This window comes from Canis lupus, chromosome 8 (genome assembly GCF_048164855.1).
Source record: "Canis lupus baileyi chromosome 8, mCanLup2.hap1, whole genome shotgun sequence".
NCBI classification, from domain to species: domain Eukaryota; kingdom Metazoa; phylum Chordata; class Mammalia; order Carnivora; family Canidae; genus Canis; species Canis lupus.
In genome coordinates, this window is record NC_132845.1 from 55,426,409 (window position 1) to 55,440,172 (window position 13,764).

Below are 13,764 nucleotides of genomic sequence, written 5' to 3' on the forward strand. Positions count from 1 at the left end.
ACCAAGCTCTCTAGTACCTCAGCACCTCTACGTAAATGGTTCCTACCACCTGGAGCATTTCCTCCACAACTCATGTAGCTAAGTCCTGATTCTTAAGCCTCAACGTAGATTTTTATTTCCCCAGGGTAGACTTCTAGGTCCTTCCTGAAATCCAGGTGAGACATTCCACATCTCCACTGTTCTTCCTTTATCACAATACTTAAACTATGCTGTCTGTTTACTTCCGTTTCCCCCATCTCACTGTGAAATCCCTGAAAGTAGCAGGAGTTGTCATCCTCAGACATTCTTTCAACAAATGAATCTCCTGTCAGTTAATGGTCCAGGTATCTATAGTACCTAGAACAATAACCGATAACCACTATGAGTCAGTTATTGTTTTAGCTGCTAGAAACAGAGTTGTCAAGCTTATACACAAATGAGGGATTCAGAGAATTAACAAGAAAATGAATAAACACAGAAGATGATATCACATGATAATCAATACCCAGATCGACAGGGACGTGTGAAAGTGCCTGAGCTACTTTAGGTAGGGTGGCCAAAGAGGCATTTCTGAGGACTACCATTTGAGTGTAGACCTGAAGGAGGAAGGAGCTAGCTTTGGGGAATTCAAAGGAAAAGCAAGGGGCAGCCCAGGTGGATCAGCGGTTTAGTGCCGCCTTTGGCCCAGGGCCTGATCCTGGAGACCCCAGATCAAGTCCCACGTTGGGCTCCTTGCATGGAGCCTGTGTCTCTGCCTCTCTCTCTCTCTCTCTGTCTCTCATGAATAAATAAATAAAATCATTTTTTTTAAAGCAGCAATTTGTCCAAGATCACATGGGTCGATCCAATAGAATCTGTGCTTTTTAAAAAAAAATTTTAATTTTTATTTATGATAGTCACAGAGAGAGAGAGAGAGAGAGGCAGAGGGAGAAGCAGGCTCCATGCACCGGGAGCCCGACATGGGATTCGATCCCGGGTCTCCAGGATCGCGCCCTGGGCCAAAGGCAGGCGCCAAACCACTGCGCCACCCAGGGATCCCAATCTGCGCTCTTAATCTCTATGCTAGTTTGCTTCTCTATGCTTATTTATCTGATTTATCACCACCTTATCAACACCTGAGAATTATCCGGTTGACTTATAAATAGATCTGTTTCACCTGCTACTGGAAGGTAGGTTGGGTAAGTGGACTGATAAACTACTGTGAAGGAGGGCAGCCTGGGTGGCTCAGCAGTTTGGCACTGCCTCAGCCCAGGGCCTAATCCTGGAGACCCAGGATCGAGTCTCACGTCAGGCTCCCTGCATGGAGCCTGCTTCTCCCTGTGTCTCTGCCTCTCTCTCTGTGTGTGTGTTTCTCATGAGTAAATAAATAAAATTAAAACAACAACAACAAAAAACTACTGTGAGTGAAGAGTTTAGCATGATGCCCGGAACAGCCAGCACTGGTACATTCAGGCTAACATCCTCAGCAGGAGCATAGGCGGCAGGGGTAACGACGGCCAGAGCAGCACTGCTGTAGAAGCAAAAGCTGGAAACGCACTAAACGTCTCAGCGGAGTAATGTCCAATGAAAAGATGGCCCTTCCATAATCACCTAACACTCTAGAACTTTAAAAGACAAGGCAGGTTAACATGAAGTAACATGGATGAAACATGAAGAAAGAAACCGAAGTTGCAGAACCATCCAGATCATAATCTTTGTAAACAACTACAAAACACAGACTTTTGGTGGTTTTAGGAGATACAAGCACACCCTTCCAAACCCCCTCGTCCCGCCCACCACGCACACATACACGCGCCAAGAGATCCACAGCACCGGGCTGTTCAGAGAGCTGTCAAGGGGGTGGGCGGGAGAGCGGGAGAAGCCAGGACTGAGAGTGCGTCGCGGTGGGGGGGGGACTTCAAAGGGGACTTCGGCTTTACCCGCAACTTTTTGCACCTCGCATCTATGCACCACTGCTCTAAGACAATCGGTTCTTTAAATGCCTCGCGTGCACAGGCCTCTCCATACTTTCACCCCGGGGCCCGCTGCGTCCAAAGGGCGAAGGTCAGAGGTCACGCCACCCGCGGACCGTCGGGGATGCAAAGCCACGCCCCAAGCCCGAGGCAAGGAGCCAGTCCCGAGTCAGCCCTTCCCGCACACCCCGGGCACCTTTTCCTTCTCCTCACAGCTGAGGGGCTTCCCAGGAGGCTCCTCCATCGGGCCGGCGGCCGAACGGAAGGAGCAGCCGTCGCCAACCCCCGGGCCTGGGGACGCAGGGAGCCGGGGCCGACCCTGGGCCCTTGGGCGCCCGGGCAGGAAACGGGGCGCACCCCCGGCGCGCCACCAGCTTGCACATGCGAGCGCCGCGCGCCGTCCCCACCTGGCCAATTGCATCCGCCGCTCCGTCTGCGCACGCGCAGCCCGCGACGGCCGAGTAATGGAGCGGGGCCGCCTAGCGGAGGGCCGAGCTGCGGATGAGCGCGGAGGACGCCGAGAGCGGAAGTGGAGGAGCGGCCGGAAGTATCCCGCATCCCATCCCCGACTGACCGGCTGACAGGCTCCCTGACAGGAGCGGGAGCTGCGGAAAAGGGTCGGCGGCCATGGAGTTGGGCGAGCTGCTTTACAACAAGTCCGAGTACATCGAGACGGTGCGCGTGCCCTCATCTGCCCTCCCCTTCCCGAGGCTGAGGTCCCCATTCTGCCCCTGCCCCACCCTGGGCCCCTTTGGCGTTTAGTCGGACATTACCTGGGGCCGCTTAGTGAATGGCCCACCTTCGTTATTAACGCCTTGCATGGCCAGTTTTAGGTTTTTTAAAAAAATGTATTCCTGATTTCCTAAAGATCAAATGCCTTCCAGAAAGCAGGAGAAGTCTCATCCACCCTAATATCAAGAATATCAGTAATATCAATAATAACTCCGGGTTTCGGGGTTTTTTAGACTAATGTGTTTTTTAAAAAGTTAAAAATATTTTTTTTATTGCTATGTGATAGAAGACGGTTAGGTTCTTTATAGTCAACGTAATATATAATATTTATTAATATACAATATATAATTATATTACATAATATACGGTTATGTATTATATAATATATAGTCAATGTATATTAATATATACTATATAACATATAATACATATTATATATATAGTCAATGTATAATGCGTGTAAATTGCTTGAAGTATGGTAAGGGCTCACAAAGTGTTGCTGTGAATTCTCTCAACTCCGATATGGGTAAAGGCATTATCCTGGATTTAGGGATAGAAATGTAGAACTGAGACTTGAATCCCCGTCTCTGATGTTATTAGGCTCTACACCTACCACATTCAAATCCTGGATGCCTTCCTGGGATCCATGGTTTCCTAATCCATCTTTGGTTTGATTATCCGGGATTCATTCCATGGAAGACTCCACCCCGCCCCAAAAAAGTCCTTTTTTCTCCAATAGCCGCTCTCTTGATGGAGACCTCTTAGCCCAGAACCCACTCAGCTTGCCCAGCCCCATTTTCTGCTCTTTGCTTTCAGGCGTCTGGAAACAAAGTTAGTCGCCAGTCGGTGTTGTGCGGAAGTCAGAACATTGTTCTCAATGGCAAGGTAAGGGCAGAAGCCAGTTCCAAGATGCCTACCTCTGCTTTCTTTCCACTAATTATCACATTAGCTGGGCAGATCATATGTTGTCACGACTCCCATTTATTGCTGTACATTACGAATTCCCTTTTTTTTTTCATTCTCTAAATTGTTTTTTTAAAAAGATTTTATTTATTTATGAGAGACACAGATTGAGAGGCAGAGACACAAGCAGAGGGAGAAGCAGGCTCCCTGCAGGAGGAGCTGGATGCAGGACTCCATCCCAGGACCCTGGGATCACGCCCTGAGCCAAAGCAGACACTCAACCACTGAGCCACCAGCCGGCCCACTCCAAATTTTATTGAACACAAAGATTCGATAAAAGGAGGCAACAAGGGATCCCTGGGTGGCTCAGCGGTTTGGCGCCTGCCTTTGGCCCAGGGCACGATCCTGGAGTCCCGGGATCAAGTCCCACGTCCCATGCTCCCAGCATGGAGCCTGCTTCTCCCTCTTCCTGTGTCTCTGCCTCTCTCTCTCTCTCTATGTCTATCACAAATAAATAAATAAATAAACCTTAAAAAAGAAAAAGAAAAAAGGAGGCAACAAGAGACCTTTTTACCATGATGCCAGGAATGACATACAATGGCACCCAGAACTGAAGTTATTTTAAAGTATTATAATGTGCCCTAAACTACTAGACACAAACATAAATGGGCAACAAAATATTTTAGTGTAGAAGCTATAAAGTACAGTAATATAATTAACTGTTTAGTAATAATGATTCGGTACTAGCTGAAACTCTTAAAATTAATTTGAGAATTGGGAATGACACTAGGCTATGAAACAGATTTGCAAAATGGAACATGGAAGGCTGAGAATTTGTAGTCTGAATAAATTGAAATACCAAAGAGATGAGTATAAACATAGTTGAGTGATTAGGTATAATTAGTAATTATAGACACACTGTTTCTGCACAGAACTAGAAAATTCAGTTAACCCAATCTGACTCATTAGCAAATGTGTGAAGGTTGTTTTAGAAATCCCTTAGGTAAGCCTGGGAAGATCAAAACATTTTCTGTGATTTTACAGGGAAGATTTGTTTTTTAAATTGTGATAAAACATATGTGATAAAATTTGCCACTTTGTTTTTAAGTGCACAATCCATTGCCATTAATTATATTTATATCTGGGGTGCCTGGGTGGTTCAGTTGATTGAGCATCCTGCTCTTGATCTCAGCTCAGATCTTGATCTCAGGGTTGTGAGTCCAAGCCCCGTCCATGCTGGACGTGGAGCCTACTTTAAAAAATCCTATTTAAACCATCATGTAGCCATCATTACTGTCTATTTCTAAAACTTTCATCACCCAGACAGAAGCTTTGTACTTATTTAAGGAATAACTCCCTGTTCCTATCTCTGCTGCTCCCCACTTAGTCACTAATAACTTCAGTCCACTTCCTATCTCCATGAATTTGCCTATTCTATATATGTAATACTTGTCCTTTTTTGTCTTGCTTATTTCACTTAGCTTAATGTTTTCAAGGTTCATCCATGTTATAGGGTGTAAACTAATACATATATATGTGGTTTATATTCCTGTAAACTATATACATATATAGTTTAGCTTTACTTGATTTCGTTTCCTACTTTTTTTTTTTTTACACTCACTTGTTATAATAATCATAGTAGGAAACACCTATCACACCTACTAAGTAGAATTGTCCTCAGTTCTGTTTCTAAGATTCACTGTGGTTTGTGTATTTTCCCTCCTGTGTATAGTTCCATTTATCCTCTCTCTTATTGGTTATTTTGTTCCCAGTTTTTTATTTTGTCCCTTTCAGAACTGTGAGATTTCTATTTTTCTAAATCCTTATATTCGGTGTCACAGTGTTGCAGGGATAGGCAGGGATCAAATAAGTAAGGAAGACTGGATGCCAACAATAGAGAGTGGTGGGGCCTGGTGATGTCTTAGCTAAACTCAGACTGTTGCCATGTGGGAGTCTAGGCTCATGTTTTCTCAGAGCTTCTGATCTTCTCAGAAGAAACTAGAAATCTGGGTTTTTTATTTTTAATTTTAGAGAGAGAGCATGAATGAGAGAGGGAGCAGGAAAAAAAAAAAAAAAGAGAGAGGGAGCAGGAGCAGAGGGAGAAGGAGAGGGAGAAACAGATTCCCTGCTGATCAAGGAGCCTGACTGAGATCATGACCTGAGCCAAAGGCAGTCGATTAACAGAATGAGCCACCCAGGTGCCCCTGGATTTTTTTGTAATGCAAAATGTCCTACTATTGAAATAATAGCACTAAATTTAAGTGATGAAACAGGCTGCATGAGACAAACAAAACCAGTTTCTAGGTGCAGTTCTTAGACTTGCCACCTTTGCCTCATCCTTTGTTGAGTTCAGTAAACTCTGCTTTAGTACCATTTCCTTCCCTGCAAGATCGTTATGTACACTTGATCTCATTTTAACATCCTGCTGCCTCTCTTTTGAATCTGACTTCCCATCTTCAGGTCCACTCATTATAAGGTAGGAAGCCAGGATTTGAATCCCTTGTGCTAAATCTCTTTGACTTCCTGTGATATCCTTTACTTCTTATGTTTTTTTTGTGTTTGCTTCTTCAAATGGGAGTGAGATTTAGACTGCCTGAGGGACTTCTGTGGATTGTCTTTATTCTCAGATTAAGATTGCTTTTTTTGTTTAAAGCACAGTAAAACAAAAACAACCATTACCAAGTACTCTGTACTCTTGGTATTCTGCTTCCATCCAAAGAAAAGGAAGTCATTTTCTCTGATTGTAGATGGAAACATAAACTGAAAACAATGATTAAAGTAAATGAAAGATTTCAGATGAAAGTACATGCTAGAGGGGCACCTGGGTTGCTCAGTGGTTGAGCAGCTGCCTTTGGCTCAGGTCATGATCCCGGGGTCCTGGGATTGAGTCTCAAATCAGGCTCCCAAAGGGGAGCCTGCCTCTCCCTCTGCCCTTGTCTCTGCCTTGCTCTCTGTGTCTCTCAAGAATAAATAAATAAATAAATAAGAATAAATAAAATCTTTAAAAAGAAAAAAAGAGGGGGATCCCTGGGTGGCGCAGCGGTTTGGCGCCTGCCTTTGGCCCAGGGCGCGATCCTGGAGACCCGGGATCAAATCCCACGTCGGGCTCCCGGTGCATGGAGCCTGCTTCTCCCTCTGCCTGTGTCTCTGCCTCTCTCTCTCTCTCTCTCTCTGTGACTATCACAAATAAATAAAAATTAAAAAAAAAAAAAAAAAAAAAAGAGAACATACTAGAAACAGAGATCTCTTTAAACTTGAAGACCTTTATTTATTTATTTATTTACTTACTTAGGTTTTATTTATTTATTTGACAGAGAGAGAGAGAGAGAGAGAGAGGGAGCACAAGCAGGCAGAAGGAGAGGGAGGAGGAGACTCAATTTCAGGACCCTGGTATCGTGACCTGAGCCAAAGGCAGATGCTTAACTAACTGAGCTACTTAGGCGCCCTGAAGAAGACCTTTTTTTTTTTTAAGATTTTATTTATTTATTCATGAGAGACAGAGAGAGGCAGAGACACAGGCAGAGGGAGAAGCAGGCTCCATGCAGGGAGCCTGATGTGGGACTTGCTCCTGGGACTCCAGGATCACGCCCTGGGCTGAAAGCAGATGCTCAACCGCTGAGCCACCCAGGCGTCCTTAAAGAAGACCACTTTTAGAAATGGTCATTTTATAGTCAGCAGCTGATGAGAAAGTCTCTTTTTTTTTTTTAATTTTTATTTATTAATGATTGTCACAGAGAGAGAAAGAGAGGCAGAGACATAGGCAGAGGGAGAAGCAGGCCCCATGCACCGGGAGCCCGATGTGGGACTTGATCCCGGGTCTTCAGGATCGCGCCCTGGGCCAAAGGCAGGCGCCAAACCGCTGCGCCACCCAGGGATCCCGAGAAAGTGTCTTTTTACTGGTAGAGATGTTATAGACCAAACATGTAGGTGAGATTGGTAAACTCTTCTAAGTATGAGCCCACTTCTTTTTTAGTATTTTCTCTTTTTTACTAATTTAGTAATTTTAGCTTGGTGTTCAGGCTAGTGACATATCTAAATTCACCTGTATTCAAGACATTCCTCATCTACCTCTCTAGCCTAATCTTCTGTCCTGGGTCCCACACCTTCATTTACAGCTGCTTATTGATCATCCCATAGATACCTCAAACTCAGCATTTCAAAATTGAATTTGTCATCCAATCCCCAGGATCACTCATTCTATTATAGACTCTCCCTCTAGACTCTCTTTCCCCAACATCTAAACAATGAATAGATCATATTGATTCTCTTCCTTTTTTCCCCATTTTTAACATTTTATCGTGGAACTTTTTTTTTAAGATTTTATTTATTTATTTGAGAGAGAATGTGTGGCAAGAGAGAGCATGAGGTGGAGAGAGGGCTGGAGGGAGAGGGATAAGCAGACTCCCCGCTGAGCAGGGAGCCCGATGCGGTCCTAGATCCCATGACTCTCAGACTATGATCGGAGCCAAAGGCAGACACTTAACCAACTAAGCCATCCAGGAGCCCCTATACTGGAACATTTAAAAAGTTATCTTTATTGAGATGTAATTTATATACAATAAAGTGTACCCATTTAAAGTTTGCAGTTTGACAGGTTTTGTTTTGTTTTTTAAATATTTTATTTATTTATTTGACAGAGAGTAAGAGAGAGCACAAGCAGGGGGAGTGGCAGAGGGAGAGAGACAAGCAAGTGCTTGTCTTGGTGCTTCCCACCGAGCAGGGAGCCCTATGCAGGGCTCAATCCCAGGACCCTGGGACCATGACCCAAGCAGAAGGCAGATGCTTAACTGACTAAGCCACCCAGGCGGCCTGCAGTTTGACAAGTTTTGGCTGATGTTTACTTCAATGCAGTCACTACCACAATTAAGATATAAAATTTTTCCATCACCCTCATTTTCTTGAACCCCTCTATAGTCAGTCCTCCTATTACCCTTAGCCCCAGATAACCACTGTTATAAAACTAATAGAGATTAGTTTTGCATTTTCTAGATCTGCCTATAATGGGAATCAGGTACCGTTTGTAGTCAGGCTTCTTTCACTCAGCATAATGTTTTTGAGATTTATCCATGTTGTTGTGTATATTAGTGGGCTAATAATTCATTACTTTTTATAGATGAGCAGTATTATTATGGAACTTTTAAGATACGTATCAAAGTAGAAAGAACATATAACAAATCTCCATATACTCATTCTCTGCCTTCTGCAATTTGCAATATTCTGACATTCTTGTTTCATCTGTGTACCTGCCTTGCAAACCCATACGTATTTTGACCAGGGGGAGGGTAGGGAGCTGGGATATTTTATTTATTTTATTTTATTTATTTTTAAATTTGTATTATTTTTAAAAATATTGTATTTATTCATGAGAGACACAGAGAGAAAGGCAGAGACACAGGCAGAGGGAGAAGCAGGCTCCATGCAGGGAGCCTGACGTGGGACTCGATCCCAGGTCTCCAGAATCAGGCCCTGGGCTCAAGGCGGCGCTAAACCTTTGAGCCACCCGGGCTTCCCTTTTTTAAGGTTTTATTTATTTATTTATGAGAGACACAGCGAGAGAGGGGCAGAGACACATACAGAAAAGCAGACTCTTCGCAAGGAGCCCGATGGGGGACTCCATCCTGGACCCTGGGATCATGCCCTGAGCCAACAGCAGACATTCAACCGCTGAGCCACCCAGGTGTCCCAAGAGCTAGGGTATTTTAAAGCAAATTGCAAACACTGTATTATTTCATTCATAAATACTTTAATATGTATCACTAAAATTTAAAGGTTTAAAAGAGTACCCTTATGATATATTTTTTAAGAAGCCAGCAATTTCCTAATATCATCTAATCCTCAGTCCATATTCAGTTTTTCTAGTATCTTAATATGCCTTTTTACAGTTGGTTTATTCAAATCAGGATCCAAACAAAGTCAAGTACACATTGTGTCTGGTTGATATATCTCTCAGGACCCTTTTAAATCTGTAACAGTTCTCTTCCCCTAGCCCATTTTTCTCCCCATGCCACTTACATGTTGAAGAAACTGGCTCATTCTGTAGAATTTTCAAATTTTGAAGTTTTTTTTTCTTTTTTAATTAATGAGAGACACAGAGACAGAGGGAGACATAGGCAGAGGGAGAAGCAGACTCCCCGTGGGAAGCCCGATGTGGGACTTGATCCTAAGACTCCAGGATCACAACCTGAGCCAAAGGCAGATGCTCTACCACTGAGCCACCCAAGATTTTTCAAATTTTGAATTTGGCCATTTTTTAAAAAAGACTTATTTATTTATCTGACAGTGAGAGAGCACGAGAGAGCACAAGCTGGGGGAGCAGCAGGCAGAGAGAGAGAGAGAAGCAGGCTCCCTACTCCCCAACTGACAGAGCCACCCAAGTGCCCCTGAATTTGGCCAGTTCTATTTACACAGTTGTTGAATATGGTCTCTCTGTCCCTCTCCTCCCTCTTAATTAATAGATCTGGAGGCTTGATCAGATTCCCATACCTCATATTTCTCTTTTCCTAATGTACAGCTGTTGGCTTAGAGAGGACCCATCTCCTTGTTTTACTCTGATCCACTGTCATCATCATCATCAGTGACTGGAGGGTCACTTTCCCTCCAGTCTGACCTGACCCATCCATTCATACTCTAGACTGCTTTCAGAGTAATAGTTCTAAAATGAAGGTTTAGGGGCACCTGAGTGGCTCAAATAGTTAAAAGTGTTTGCCTTTGGCTCAGGTTGTGATCCCAGGGTCCTAGGATCAAGTCCTGCATCAGGCTCTCTGCCCAGCGGGGAGCCTCTTCTCTCTCTTCCTCTGCCTGCTACTCCACCTGCTTATGCACACACACTCACTCTCTCTGTCAAATAAATAAAGTCTTTAAAAAAAATTAATATAAAGATTCAGTGTATTATACCTCTGCTTAAAAACTTTCATTGAGTCCTTATATCCTCTGGGGAAAAGCCTAAGCTTCTGTATTCAGCATACATAATGCCTCAGAAAGCCTGGTCCCAGCTTACTTTCCTAGCTGTAACCCCAGCCATATGCACTTTTTTTAGAACCGCATTTATTCATTTATTCAAAAGACATTTCCAGAATGCCTACTCTTTACGAGGCACAGGGCATCAATTCCCCCAAACTACTCAGTTCTGTTATTCACCCTGCAGCCCATCTATGCAGTCTTTGGGCAGCTGGATATCATACCCTGCATTGTAGCACTTCACTTGAGTCAGAATTTGGGAGAAACCAGAAGCTGAATAGGCCTAACTCTGGGAGCATGAGGTTGGAGGTAGGAGCGTTGGGAGATTGGGCAAAGGTAGGAACAGCCTGAATTCTCACTGAGAATCACTGAGCAAGCAGCCAAGGCATAGGGGCAGGTGGAACTAAATAAATCTGAGGAGGTGAGTAAACTAGGTCTACTATAGCATTCTCAATAAAGGTCTGTTTGTTCAATGAGTCCTATTGATGAGATATTAAGGGCAAAGCTCGTGATATGCTGGGAATATCTTCAACTGAATCACTGTTATGAAGCAATTCTCTTTACTTTAAAAGTTACCCTTTTGACAACACATGTGACTCAGTAGATCATAGCATAACTTCAATCAGTGTCTTCTTACCAACTCTTTTTAGTTGTTTTAGGCTATGTTGGTAGTTTTTTTAAATGTGCTTTATTTTATAGACAATCGTGATGAATGACTGTATTATCCGAGGGGATCTCGCAAATGTAAGGGTTGGACGCCATTGTGTTGTGAAAAGTCGGAGTGTCATAAGGCCACCATTCAAGAAATTCAGCAAAGGGTATGTAAGTTAATTACTTTGTTTCGGGCTTGGGTGAGATGCTACTATGGGTGGTGTGTTCCACCTGTTGAGTTGTGATGTAAGGAGCAGGTCTGTGCTGTGGTTTGGGTCACTGAGGAAGAATTCACTGTAATGAACACAACTCTGGTGGTCTTGGCCTAGCTGTTAGTTGGTGGCCAGAAACAGAATCTACTTAAGTTGGCAAAGGCAGAGGGGGTTCTGATGAAGAGACACGGGCATATTAATGGAATATAAGAGTAAGAAAAGGGCCAGGCCTCACAAGGGACTAGAACGTGTAACTGGACAGCCAGAATCAAGACAACTATTCTATCTCTCTTCTACCGAGATGATATTATTTTTCTTTCTTTCTTTCTTTCTTTCTTTCTTTTTTTTTTTTTTTAAAGATTTTATTTATTCATTCATGAGAGACACAGAGAGAGGGAGAGAGAGGCAGAGACACAGGCAGAGGGACAAGCAGGCTCCATGCAGGGAGCCCAACGCGGGACTCAATCCCGGGACTCCAGGATCACACCCTGGGCTGAAGGCAGGCGCTAAACCGCTGAGCCACCCAGGGATCCCCGAGATGATATTATTTCTTATCAGTCCTTGTCTCTGCATTTCTGCTTCCTTCTCCTCTCTTTCACACTGGTTTCATCTTCCCCCTTTTCTCATGGATCCAACTGTGCTGCCTCCCTTATTCGTGTCAGTTCTCTTTAGGCTAAGCAGATACCAGCCAAACATTTTAAGTCTTATTTCCAGACTTTTGGCAGAGGGCATCTGATTGGTTCAGCAGGAGTTAAGTGCCCACACTTTGTCTTAAACAATTTTGACCCAGAGGGCAGGGGTAAGTCAGGCCCACTCTTCTCTTGGTGGGAGTAAAGATTGTCTAAGAAAGGACATGGACATGGCAGGAAAACTGTCCACTATGCCTGATATACTGGGTTTTGGAGGGTTGGTTTTTTTGTTTCTTGGTTTTCGGTGGGGTTTATTTGGCCTCTCCCTCTTTTCCCTCCTGGCTCCTACCTATGGCACCATCTGCATTTCATTGAGTAATTGAGCAAGCATTGATTGCTTTCTTTATATTAGTCATTAGATTCTAAGATGGGTAAGTAAAGATAGGTGAAATTGCATTCCTACCTCAAAGTTATCAAAAACCTAGTGATAGAAACATTTACATACATAAATGGCTACTATAAAATGTGATAGCCACCATATAAAGTGAAACTCCTGTCACAGGGCCATGAACATGGTTAGGGAGGAACAGAGAAGAGAGCAACCAACTCAGACTATAATATGTAGGAGTAGAGTGTGCAGGAATCATTGCGCATGTCTCAGAATGAGGCCAGACTCCAGGCTTTCCATTACATACAGGAATGGGAGCAGGGAGTCAGTGTAAATCATTCACGTGAAAACATTTGCTCATTAGCTCAGAAGGCTATTGGGAGGAAACTAGAAAACCTTGTGGTGGCCTTTTGTGGTTCCATACTGTGACAGGTACTCTGCTAGAGTTGTCCATTCCCCCTTTTGTTGGCAGCATTATTGGGCTGGATATGGTCTCAGAAAAGCACCGAGAATAAATAGGGGGTTTGTTGGTGAACAGTAGGATGTGTAAATAGGAATAGTCCACATGAGAAATATAGGAATACAAAAGTGTAAATAGCAATGCATGAATAGCAAATGAGTATGGATTCCCCCATCCTGCACCCCACATATCTCAATACCAAAATCAGATAATAGATAATGAAACCAGGTAGTAATACCAAGTTTGGAAGTTTTAACTAATTAATTAATTTATTTTAAAGATTTTATTTATTTATTCATGAGAGAGAGAGTGAGAGAGAGAGAGAGAGAGAGAGAGGCAGAGACACAGGCAGAGGGGAAGTAGGCTCCATGCAGGGAGCCCGACGTGGGACTCGATTCCGCGTCTCCAGGATCATGCCCTGGGCCAAAGGCGGCGCTAAACCGCTGTGCCACTGGGGCCGCCCTGGAAGTTTTAATTTAAAATTCAAAAGCTAACAGTGTTGCTGTAGACTGTGGTAAGATCAAGGAATTCATTGTCATATAAGGGTCCTCGATCAAAAATACAAATGGATTAAGGAAGATTTAAATAAACTATAGGTCCAGGGAGGACAAGCATTGTCTCTGACAAAATATTCTTGACAGACTGGAATACAGGACTAGAAAAAGCCAGCGAGCATACAGCTACTTCATTTTAGTTCCAGTCCAAATATTTTCCATCCTAAGGTACTAAAGTTGGTAGTGTGACCAGAGAATGACTATGAGTGACATTGAGGAATCATGGAGAATGGGAATGATGTCAAAAATCTGGAGAAAGCCTATTGACTCCTACTCATCCTTCAAGTCTTGATCTAAATGTTATTTTTTTTTAAAGATTATCTATATTTATTTGAGAGAGAGAGCAC

General features: G+C 43.5%; 2 protein-coding genes across 5 annotated transcripts in view; one reads left to right on the forward strand and one right to left on the reverse strand.

Moving 5' to 3' along the window:
• Nucleotides 1-2,356, reverse strand: part of PALB2 (partner and localizer of BRCA2) — a 28,121-nt gene extending 25,765 nt beyond the window's left edge. Inside the window, exon 1 of one of the 2 annotated variants that reach the window (XM_072836169.1) lies at nucleotides 2,128-2,356. In XM_072836169.1, the coding sequence (XP_072692270.1) occupies nucleotides 2,128-2,352 (225 nt within the window). In that variant the 5' untranslated portion in view covers nucleotides 2,353-2,356. Of the gene's footprint in view, nucleotides 1-1,898; nucleotides 2,034-2,127 lie in introns of those variants that run through there. The other variant, XM_072836170.1, reaches the window with a different exon arrangement.
• An 89-nt stretch (nucleotides 2,357-2,445) lies between these two features.
• The window catches only part of DCTN5 (dynactin subunit 5), a 31,553-nt gene continuing 20,234 nt past the window's right edge, over nucleotides 2,446-13,764 (forward strand). For 2 of the 3 annotated variants that reach the window (XM_072836191.1, XM_072836192.1), the window contains exons 1-3: nucleotides 2,447-2,606; nucleotides 3,480-3,548; nucleotides 11,223-11,341. In XM_072836191.1, coding sequence (XP_072692292.1) covers nucleotides 2,559-2,606; nucleotides 3,480-3,548; nucleotides 11,223-11,341 — 236 coding nt within the window. In that variant the 5' untranslated portion in view covers nucleotides 2,447-2,558. Of the gene's footprint in view, nucleotides 2,607-3,479; nucleotides 3,549-11,222; nucleotides 11,342-13,764 lie in introns of all 3 variants that reach the window. The other variant, XM_072836190.1, reaches the window with a different exon arrangement.